Source organism: Balaenoptera ricei, chromosome X, assembly GCF_028023285.1.
Source record: "Balaenoptera ricei isolate mBalRic1 chromosome X, mBalRic1.hap2, whole genome shotgun sequence".
Taxonomy (NCBI): Eukaryota; Metazoa; Chordata; class Mammalia; order Artiodactyla; family Balaenopteridae; genus Balaenoptera; species Balaenoptera ricei.
The window spans coordinates 114,004,900-114,016,974 of record NC_082660.1 but is presented as its reverse complement, the minus strand read 5'-3'; the positions used below and the strand labels follow the sequence as shown (position 1 = coordinate 114,016,974).

The 12,075-nt window shown below is 36.3% G+C and overlaps 1 protein-coding gene across 1 annotated transcript; it reads left to right on the top strand.

The window, feature by feature from the left end:
* The first annotated feature begins 9,235 nt into the window (after window positions 1-9,235).
* On the top strand, window positions 9,236-10,373 carry ACTRT1 (actin related protein T1). Its single transcript, XM_059911361.1, is given in 4 exon segments — window positions 9,236-9,539; window positions 9,542-9,849; window positions 9,851-9,991; window positions 9,993-10,373. Coding segments are annotated over 4 exon segments (1,134 nt in total).
* The last annotated feature ends 1,702 nt before the right edge of the window (window positions 10,374-12,075 follow it).

The following is a 12,075-nucleotide window of genomic DNA, read 5'->3' as shown; positions in this document are numbered from 1 at the left end:
CTGAGATTTTGTTAATAATAGTGTTGAATCTGTAAATCAATTTAGGAAGTATTGCCATTTTGACAATATTAAGTATTATATTTCATGATTAAGGGATGAATTCAATTTTTCTTAGCTTTTATCCAATTTTTTTCATTTTTTATGTGTTTTTCAGTGTAGAAGTCATAAATATTTTGTTACATTTATTCCTAAGTATGTATTCTCTTTGATGCTATTATAAATGAAATATTTAAAATTTTATTTTTATATTGTTCATTGCTATTGCATAGAAATACAGCTGAGAGGGTGACATCAGAAAGGTGGTGGAATAGAAAGCCTTGGACCCTTATTCCCCATGTGGATATACCAATTCAACAAGAATACATGGACAAATTCATTTTGTGAGAAATCCAGAAACTAGTTGAAAGGCTCCTGCATTTGGGGTAAACATGAAACCAGCCACATTGAAGCTGGCAGGAAAATGCAAGATACCCTCTCACCAGAATCCTTGCCTTTGGCATAGTGCCATATTATTGGAAGGAAACCCTCAGCTTTGGCTTTTTCCCGGAGGGGGAAAAGTTTGCCCACATGTACAACATTCAAATTTTTCTAGGGCTTCCAAAGGTACTGGCTTCTGTCTTACCTGTCTCAGAGCACTGACAGGATCTGGCATACTCTAGACACCTGAGAACCACTGAGAACAAAGGCAGTTGTTTGGGTTAGCACACAAGTACTTATCATAGTCACTTCTTCCAGCTCAGCACAGGGTGAGTGGGTAAAAACATCAGATTCTGCTTCTCTCTGGTGAGGTAAAGAGTTGGATCACACATCCAATACTCTGACAGTCTAGAGGCTACCTAGGGAACTGGATTTTGTCTCACCCATCTCAGACCACTGATGGGATCAAAATACTTTACATGGCAGGGGGTCACTAAGGACAATGATGGCAGTTTGAACTAGTACAAAGTTTTAAGAGGCCCCCAGAATCTCTGACCAGACTGATTGGTGAGGGTCTCCTCCTGTACAAGGCCAGTCCGTGAACACTGGGAGAATTGGATGTTTTCTTCAGTGGGCAGATATCAGTACAAAGAGTGAAGGAAAATTAAGAATAGGGAAATGTATCCCCCCAAAAGAAATAAGATTAATCTCCAGAAACTGAGCCTAATCATATGTAGATACAGGATTTACCAGGCAGAGAATTCAAAATAACCATAAAATACACAGTATAAAAGATGTAAAATGTGAAATCAAAAACATAACATATGAGGAGGGAGCAAAAGGGTAGAGTTTTTGTATGCAAATGAAACTAAGTTTTTATTAGCTTAAAATAGCGCGTTATATCAATAAGATGTTTCAAGCAAGCCTCAGGGTAACCAAAAAACATAAACCTATAGTAGATGAATTCAAGGTAAAGAGAAGGGGGTAAAAGTATACCACTATGGAAAATCATCAGTTCACAAAGGAACAGAGTAAGAGGGGATAATTGAAACAAAGGAATTTTAAAACATCCAGAAACCAAGTAACAAGGTGGCAATATTAAGTCTTTAACTACCAACAATTACTTTAAATGTATTTTTTTTTAATGCTATTCTTGTCTGCTTACATTCTTTTTATGTATGTATGTATGTATGTATGTATGGCTTTGTTGGGTCTTCGTTTCTGTGCGAGGGCTTTCTCTAGTTGTGGCAAGCGGGGGCCACTCTTCATCGCGGTGCGCGGGCCTCTCACCATCACGGCCTCTCGTTGCCGAGCACAGGCTCCAGACGCGCAGGCTCAGTTATTGTGGCTCACGGGCCGAGTTGCTCCGCGGCATGTGGGATCTTCCCAGACCAGGGCTCGAACCCGCGTCCCCTGCATTGGCAGGCAGATTCTCAACCACTGCGCCACCAGGGAAGCCCACTTTAAATGTAAATAAACTAAATTATCCAATCAAAAGGCATAGGGTGGCTGAATGAATAACAATAAAATAAGACCCAATTATATGATACCTACAAGACTCACTTCAGTTTAAGGGCACATATAAGCTTAAAGTGAAGGGATAGAAAAAGATATTCCACACAGAAGGAAAGTAAAAGAAAGCAGGGGTAACTATACTTTCCTGACAAAATATAGTTTAAGTCAAAAGAATGTAACAAGAGACAAAGAGAGTCATTATATAGTGATAAAGTGATCATTTCCTCAAGAGTATAAAACAACTGTAAATATATACAGAACCAATGTCGGAGCACCTAAATATATTAAGGAAATACTAACAGAGCTGAAGAAAATAATAATCAACAATAATATATTAATATTAGTGGACATCAATACCCCACTTTCAACAATGGATAGATCATATAGACAGAAAATCAATAAGGAAACATTGGACTTGGACTATAGTTTAGACCAAAAGGACCTAATAGACATATAGAACATTCCATCCAACAGCAGCAGAATGTACGTTCTTCTCAAGTACACAGGGAACATTCTCTAGAATATACCATATATTAGGCCACAAAACAAGTCTTAGCAAGTTTGAAAAGATTTAAATCATACCAATTATTTTTTTATGACCACAGTGGTACAAAACTAGAAATCGATAACAGGGGGGAAACTGGAAAACTCACAAATATGTGGAAATTAAGCAACACACTCCAGAACAGCCAATGAGTCAAATAAAGCATCAAAAGGGAAATAAAACAAAATCTTGAAACAAACCAAATGGAAACACGTGTCAAAAATTATGGTATGCAACAAAAGAAGTACCAATAGGAAAAATTGTAGCAATAAATGCCTATTCAAAAAAAATACCTCAAATAAATAACCTAAGTTTAGACCTTAAGAAGCCAGAAAAACAAAAACAAACTAAGCTCAAAATTAGAAGAAAGATATAACAAAGCTCAGGGCAAAAATCAATGAAATAGAGAATATAAAAACAATGGAAATGATCAAAAAAACTGAGTTGGTTTTTTGAGAGTATAAACAAAATTGGCACTTTTAGCTATAGTTACCAAGAAAAAAAAGGAACTCAAATAAATAGAACTATAAATGAAAGAGGAGACATTGCAACTGATATAATACAAATACAAAGATTCATAAGGTAATACTATGAACACTTATATGCCAATGAATTGGACAACCTAAAAAAAAAGGATAAATTCCTAGAAACATATAACCTACCAAGTCCGAGTCATGAATAAATAGAGAATCTGAACAGAACAATTACAAGTAAGGAAATTGAATCAGTAATCAAAAACCTCCCAAGAAAGAAAAGCCCAGGATTACATGGCTTCATGGGTGAGTTTTACCAAACATTAAAAAAAAAGAATGAATGCCATTTTTCCTCAGTCTCTTCCAAAAAACTGAAGAGGAGGATAAACTCTCAAATGCATTTTATGAGGCCAGCATTACCCTAATACCAAATAAAATAGGATGGCTAAGAATACTACAAGAAAAGAAAATTACAGGCCAATATTCCTGATGAATATAGATGCCAAAATTCTCAACAAAATACTACCAAAAAGAATTCAATATCACATTAAAAGGATCATACACCATGATCAAGTGGGATTTATCCCTGTGATACAAGGTTGGCTCAACATATCAAAATCAATAAATGTGATACACCACATTAATAGAATGAAAGACAAAAATTATGTGATCATCACAATAGATGCAGAAAAAGCATCTGAAAAAATACAACATCTTTCATGGTAAAAACTCTCAGTAAATTGGGAAAAGAAGAAACATGCCTTAACATAATAAAGGCCATATGTAACATACCCAGATCTAATATCATACTCAGTGGTGAAAGATTGAAAGCTTTCCCTCTAAGATGAGGAACAAGACAAAGATGTTCACTCACACCATTCCTATTCAGCATAGTACTGGAAGTCCTACACATAACAATTTGGCAAGAAAAAGAAATAAAAGGCATCCAAATTGAAAAGGAAAAAATAAAATTATCTCTGTTCTGATGACATGCTCTTATATGTTGAAAACCTTAAAGACTCCACAAAATAACTGTTAGACTAATAAACAAATTCAGGGAATTTGAGAATACAAAATCAACATACCAAAATCAATTGCAATTCTATATTCTCATTGTAAACTATCCAGTAAAGAAATTAAGAAAACAACTCATTTATATTAGCATCAAAAATAATGAAATACTTAGGAATTAACTAAAGAGGTAAAAGACTTATACACTGAAAACTAGGAAATATTGGAAAAGAAAATAAAGAAGACACAAGTAAATGGAAAGACAGCTTGTTTCCTGGACTAGAAGACTTGATATTGTTAAAAATGTCCATTCTACCCAAAGTGATCTATAGCTTCAGTAAAATAGGTATTAAGATTCCACTGGTGTTTTTTACAGAAATATAAAAGGCAATTCTAATGTTCATATGGAACTACAAAGGACTCCAAATAGCCAAAGCGATCTTGAGCAAGAAAAACAAAGTTGGAGGTATCACACTTTCTGATTTCAAAATTTTATTAAAAAGCTACAGTAATAAAACATCATGATACTGGCATGAAGACAGACATAAAGACCAATGGAACAGAATAGAGAGGCCATAAATAAACCCACATATATATGGACAACTGATCTTTGACCAAGGTGCCAAGATCACACCATGTAGAAAGGATTGTCTTTTCAGAAAATGGTGCTGCAACAACTGGATATCCACATGTAAAAGAATGAAACTGAACACTTATCTTACCCGTACACAAAAAAATCAAACTCAATATGGATTAAATTCTTAAAAGACCTGAAACTGTAAAACTCCTAGAAGAAAATATAGGGGAAAGCTTCATGTTATTGGTCTGGGCAATGATTTTTTGGATGTGACACTAAAAACACAGGCAGCAAAAACCAAAATTTAATAAGTGGGAATAAAAATGTGGGAAAATTGGAACCTTGCTACATTTTTGATGGGAATATAAAATGGTGCAGCTGTGATGGAAAGCAGTATGGAGTTTCCTTATGAACTTAAAACTATAGCTACCGTATGATAGATACATTTTCCCACTTCTTGGTATTTACCCGAAATAATTTAAAGTAGAATCTTGAAGAGATATTTATGCTCCCATGTTTATTGCCGCACTATTCACAATTTTCAAGAGTTGGAAACAGCCTAAATATCTATAAGCAGATGAGTGGATAAAGAAAATATTGTATACCAACACAATAAATATTATTCAGCCTTAAAATGAAAGAAATATTGCCATATGTTACAGCATGGATGAACCTTGGGGACATTATGCTAAGTGAAATAAGCCAGTTGCAGAAGGACCATTATTGCATGATTCCACCTACATGAGGTATCTAAAATAGTCACACTCAGAGGAGCAGAAAGTAGAATGGTGGTTGCCAAGGGCTGAAGGAAGGGACAAATTGAAATTTACTCTTCAATAGACTTAAAGTTTCAGGATTTTCACTGGCCTAAAAATCCTCTGTGCTCTGCCTAGACATACCTCCCCCACCTCTCCCCCACACCCCTGGAAACCACTGATCTTTTTATTTTTTATTGCCTCCATAGTTTTGCCTTTTCCAGAATGTCATATAGTTGGAATCATACAATATGTAGCCTTTTCAGATCAGCTTCTTTCACTTAGTAATATGCACATAAGTTTTCTCCATGTCTTTTCATGACTTGACAGCTCATTTATTTTTAGCCTTGAAAACTATTCCATTGATTGGATGGAACATAATGTATTTATCCAGTCACCTACTGAAGAACATCTTGGTTCTTTCCACATTTTGGCAGTTATAAATAAAGCTGCTCTAAATATCCATGTGCAGGTTTTTGTGTGAACACAAGTTTTTATTTCTCTTCGATAAATACCAAGGGGCAAGATTGCTGGATTTCATAAGAGTGTGTTTAGTTTCGTAAAAATAACTACCAAACTGTCAAACTTTCTGTATCATTTTTCATTCCCACCAGCAGTAAATGAGAGTTCCTGTTGCTCCATATTCTCACGATCATTTTGTGTTGCCAGTGTTCTGGATTGTGGCCATTCTAACAGGTGTGTAGTGGTATCTCATGTTGCTTTAATTTGCATTTCCATGATGACATGATGTGGGCATTTTTTATACACTATTTGCCATCTGTATATCTTTGGTGAGATGTCTGTTAAGGTCTTTGTTGCTTTTTTTAATCAGGTGGTTTTCTTACTGTTGAGTTTTCAGAGTTCTTTGAATATCTTGGATAACAGTCCTTTATCAGCCACGTGTTTTACAAACATTTTCTCCACGTCTGTGGCTTGCCTTTTTATCTCTTCATATTTAATATTACAACGTGGCAGCTATGGAAATCAGATTCTTTCTCCACTTTAAGGTGGTTTTTTTTTTTTTTGGTCACTCTTTGCTGATTGTGTTGTTGTTACTGGTTGTTTAGTGATTTTTATTACAAAAGTTCTGTAAAGTCTACATTCTTTTCATGTGTGGCCACTGATGTATCTATTCAGTTAACGTAGCAGACAGATAATTATTGGAAAAAGATTCCTTTAGTTGGGTAAAACTAATAACTGTAATCTTCCATATTTAGAGTGAAAAGAATAAAGTGAAGTAAATTACTATCATGAGTAGGTACTGAACACTGAAAGGCTTATGAAAATTGATGGGAATACTGGTTTTGGAGTAGAACAACTTATCCTAAGAAGTCCTAAACATATTCTACACTTATAGAGGTAGGAACAGGATTCAGTGCACCTACATGGCTTATAAATCCCAGAGTCAAAATTTTAGTTTAAACTGATCCTTTATAGTAGCACATTCTCTCTAGTGTAATTCACATTAAATATAGACCTCAAAGAATTTTTACAGATGAAAGGCCAAGAACATTATTTTATAATAAAAATATCACTAGAATATTAAGACTCATGTCTAAATAAGCAAGAGTCAGTTAGAATCAGAAGATAAATCCCAGTATTCGGCCTAAAACACTGCGTAATTTTCAATTGTATGCTACAGTATATGAAATAAAAACATGATATGTTTAAGTAAATTAAGTCAATATTTAAATGTGTGATGAATGAATAAGTGACCACTGAAAATGATGAAGCAGTTTTGGAAAGGAAAGAAAAAACTTTTAGATAGAAATGATAAATGATTATTGATATTGGAAGTAAAATAATATTAGACATACAGTTGATGTGATCATTGTAAATTTACACTGCTACACAGACATTAATGAAGTGAAAACAGAAGTTACACAGAAAGTAACATAGAAAGAGGCTGCAACTGCAATAGATAAAATTAAATTGAGAATTAAATTGAAGTTCAAGTATGGTTAATATGAATACTATAGAGAGAGAAAATGGGAAAAAACAATATTGAGAAAAATTACCTAAGAACCTTCTTGAATTTATGAAAGACATCAATTGACTAATGAAAAAAATAAATATAAAGCAGAAAAAATTATTTATTCAACAAACAAAACCCAAAGTTAGTAGAAGGAAAGAAATAATAAAGATCACAGCAGAAATAAATGAAATAGAGACTAAGAAAACAATAGAAAAGATCAATGAAACCAAAAGCTTGTTCTTTGAAAAGATAAACAAAATTGATAAACCTTTAGCCAGACTCATTAGAAAAAAAGGGAGAGGGCCCCAATCAGTAAAATGAGAAATGAAAAAGGAGAAGTTACAAACAACACCACAGAAATACAAAAGCTCTTAAGAGACTACTGTAAGCAACTATCTGCCAATAAAATGGACAACCTAGAAGAATTGGACAAATTCTTAGAGAGGTACAATCTCCAAAGACTGAACCAGGAAGAAACAGAAAATATGAACAGACCAATCACAAGTACTGAACTTGAAACTGTGATTTAAAAATTTCCAACAAACAAAAGTCCAGGACCAGATGGCTTCACAGGTGAATTCTACCAAATATATAGAGAAGAGTTAACACCTTTCCTTCTGTAACTATTCCAAAAAAATGCAGAGGAAGGAACACTCCCAAACTCACCGCAGTGAGAAGCCCGTGCACCACAACGAAAAGTAGCCCCCACTTGCTTCAACTAGAGAAAGCCTGCATGCAGCAACAAAGAGCCAACACAGCCAAAAATAAATAAATAAAATACATTTTTTTAAAAAGGAATAAGATGATTAAAAAATATGCAGAAATTATTGAAATAGAGAATAGAAAAACAATAGAGAAATCAATGAAACCAAAAGACAGTTCTCTTAAAAGTTCAAAAAAGTAAAGGGGATATTACTACCAACCTTACAGAAATAAATACGGATTATAAATAAATACTGTGAAAAACGTTATCGTGTAGAATAGGTAAAAAAAAAAAAAAGAGTTATATTCAAATGGAAGAACTTTGAATAAAGTATGCTAAATGAATGAAGCCAGACATGAAAGGTCACATATATAATATTATTTAAATGAAAAATGCAGAAGTGGTAAGTCTATAGAGACAAAAAAAATATTATTAGTGGAGTTTAGGGCTCATGAGGATGGCCCGAAGAGGGTGATTGCTAAAGGGTGCAGGGTTTCTTTTTGAAGTAAAGAAAATGTTCTAAACTTGACTTTTGTAATGTTTGTATATAGTTGAATATATTGAAATTCATGGAAATGTACTATATAAATGGGTGAATGTATTGTATATGAAATTTATCTCAATAAATCTGTTTTAAAACAAAACAAATATAAGGGGGAATAAAAGAAAGGGTGTTCTACCACCTCTGGAAGTGGATCGTTGGCATCTTTACTCCAATCTGAACCTGTGTCTGGTGATTAGTTCCTTCCCTTAGCAAAGGAAAGGGTATAATTGTCATCCCACAAACAGCAGCTCAGCTGAGTATAGAAGTCAGCTTTCTGGGACAACCTCACAGCTGGGCCGCTTCATTAGATTCTAAGCCTACGCCTTTGCTTCATGTTCACAGACTTACCAAAAGCTGTTCAGAGGTATGGTTTGCCTTCCTCTGTTTCAAGTCTCACCAAGCTAGGAGTACTGGTGGCTCAGAGACCCCACCCCTTAAACATCCTCTGATGCTCTCTGAGAACAATTGTTGCCTAGGCTACTTTATTACATAGTGAGCAGTCGTCACTGAAATTGCCTCAGCAGGCCCTGTGCTGCTTGAAAAGGGATAGTATTCATGGGTTGAGGATGGGGTTAGGGTACAGCCTGCTAGCTCTGCTTTAGTGACAACCTAAGAACTTTGGAATCCCGTGGCTGTTAAACTTCCAGAGGTACCTATTATCTCACAAAGTGGCCATGTTCTTTCTTTATTTTGGTGAAGGTCAGAAGAGCATGCTGCAGACATGTTTAACCCATATGCATTAGATACTCCAGCTGTAATTTTTGACAGTGGATCAGGACTCTGCAAAGTAGGCATGTCTGGAGAGACTGGGCCCCGTCATGTCATCAGTTCTGTCACGGGGCATCCTAAATTCAACATGGCTTTACCAGAAGCCAATCGGAAAAATTACACTGTGGGGGAAAAAGCCCTGTTCAAGTATGGACCCTTGCATTTGCACTATCCCATTGAACGCGGACTGGTAACAAGATGGGATGACATGGAAAAACTCTGGAAGTATCTTTTTGAGTGGGAGCTGGGAGTAAAACCCTCATGACTGAGCCCTCCTTGAACCCAAGGGACACTCAAGAGAAGACAGCAAAAGTGATGTTTGAGACCTTCAGTGTGCCTGCCTTCTACCTGTCCAACCACGCGGTCGTAGCACTCTATACCTCTGCTTCTGTCACGGGCTTAGTGGTGGACAGCGGTAATGGGATCACTTGCACTGTCCCCATTTTTGAGGGTTACTCGCTTCCTCATGCCATCACCAAACTCTATGTGGCAGGGAGAGACATCACAGAGCACCTCACCCGACTCCTCCTGGCTAGTGGGTGTAATTACTTGCACCCTTGCACTAAGGCCTTGCATACTCAACAAGGCCTTAGTGGATGACATAAAAGAGGCGCTGTGCTATGTGGCCTTAGAGCCAGAGAAAGAACTTTGTAAGAAGCCAGAGGAGGTCCTGAGAGAATACAAACTACCAGATGGAAATGTCATCCACCTTTGGGGATCAGCTGTACCAGGTACCTGAGATTCTTTTTGCACCTGACCAGCTGGGTGTCCACAACCCAGGACTATCAAAAATGGTCTCCAGCAGCATTATGAAGTGTGACACCGACATCCAGAAAAATCTTTTTGCAGAAATTGTGCTGTCTGGGGGCACCACTCTCTTCCCTGGGCTTGAGAAAAGACTTATGAAAGAACTGGAACAGCTGGCCTTCAGAGGAACTCCCATCAAGATCACCGCTTCTCCTGATGGATGTTTCTCTAAATGGATAGGTGCATCCATCGTGACCTCTCTGAGCAGTTTCAAGCAGATGTGGATCACTTCTGCGGATTTCATGGAGTTTGGGACATATGTTGCCTAGAGAAGATGCTTTTAAAGGATTCAGAGCACAGGGGACAGCTTGAATTGTCAGATCATAGGAGCCCTGGTGGAAGGTGACATTTTCCCTTGGGCTTCAGCATGTATTCAGTAAAAGTGATATGGCATTTTGGGTTTCAGTTCATTTTTGGTAGCACCAGAGTAATTTTTCATCCAGGTAGTGAATCTTTTTAAGTGATTCTAGTCCACCCTTCCTGTCTCAGGGACCTATTCAGTTGTTTTCTCCTAATAAATCCTTGGGTTATGTGTTACAGCTGTGTCCACTTGCAAGGTTTGTAGTAAAAACAGGTACTTGAGCCTCATGCCTAGAAGGTCCCTAGAACCTTCATTTCAATCAAGTGTCTTAGATATTTTTGATAGATCTAGTGTGAAGGAGAGACAGAATTACCAGGGAAAATGTGGGGAGGGAGGAGAATTAAGTAGAAGAAGGAATGCGACCCAGCTCTTAGGGCTCAACTGACCCTTTCAGTCAAGTGGTTCTTAATTAGCACAATAGGGCTCTCTACTGTTAGGCAGCTAAATAAGAGCTGTGTCCTTCCTTGTCAAAGAGGAGAGATGTAGAGAGAGATGAGGAGAGAAATCACTATTTGTTTAAGGATCTCTAAGCTGAGGGCCCCTATTCCCAGTTGGAGTATTAAGAATCAACATCTCTAATTTTTAACTGAAGTATGGTTGCTTTGCAATATTATATGTTACAGGTGTACAATATAGTGATTCACAATTTTTAAAGTTTATACTCCATTTATACTTATTATAAAATATTGGCTATATTCTTTGCATTGTACAAAATATCCTTGTAGTTTATTCTACACCTAATAGTTTGTACCTCTTGTTCCCTTACCCCTACCTTGCCCCTTCCTCATTCCCTCTCCCCACTGGTAACCACTAGTTCTCTATATCTGTGAGTCTGCTTCTCTTTTGTTATATTCACTAGTTTGCTGCAAATGGCAAAATTTTGTTCTTTTTTTATGGCTGAGTAGTATCTCACTGTATATATATACCACATCTTCTTCATCTGTTCATCTGTTGATGGACACTTAGTTTGCTTCCGTATCTTGGCAATTGTAAATAATGCTGCTATGAACATTGGAGTGCATGTATCTTTTAGAATTAGTGTTTTGGTTTTTTCAGATATATACCCAGGAGTGGAATTGCTGGGTCATTCTTATTTTATTTTTTGTTTGCTTTGTTTTACTTTCAAGGATATTTATAGCCTCATTTTGTTAGGGGAAAAAGACTGAAAATATGTAATGATCATCAGTAAAGAAATTGTTGAATAAATTATGCATACATTTTTTCTTCATTAGCTTAGTTTTATTTTCCCAAAATATCATCAAGATAGAAATGGAAAATTCAGAGAAGTCTTTGTAGTACAATCTATTTTTATGGTAAACAAAACAGTGGCACTTTCCCATACATATGTATGTCTATGCACATTTTTATGTACATATATAAATGAATATGCTTTTTTACATGATTATAAACACTTGGAAAAAAGTACAGAAGGTTACATACCATGTGGGTTGTTGTGGAACACCAGTTCATGTGCCCGAGGCAATGAGGCCAAGCAAACTGAAACATCAGAGTTTGGAGCAGAGAAAGGTTTATTTCAGGGCCGAGCCAGGAGAACTGGTGGCTCATGCTCACAAAAACCGAACTCCCTGATGGCTTTTGGGGAGAAGTTTTTATAGGCAGAATTT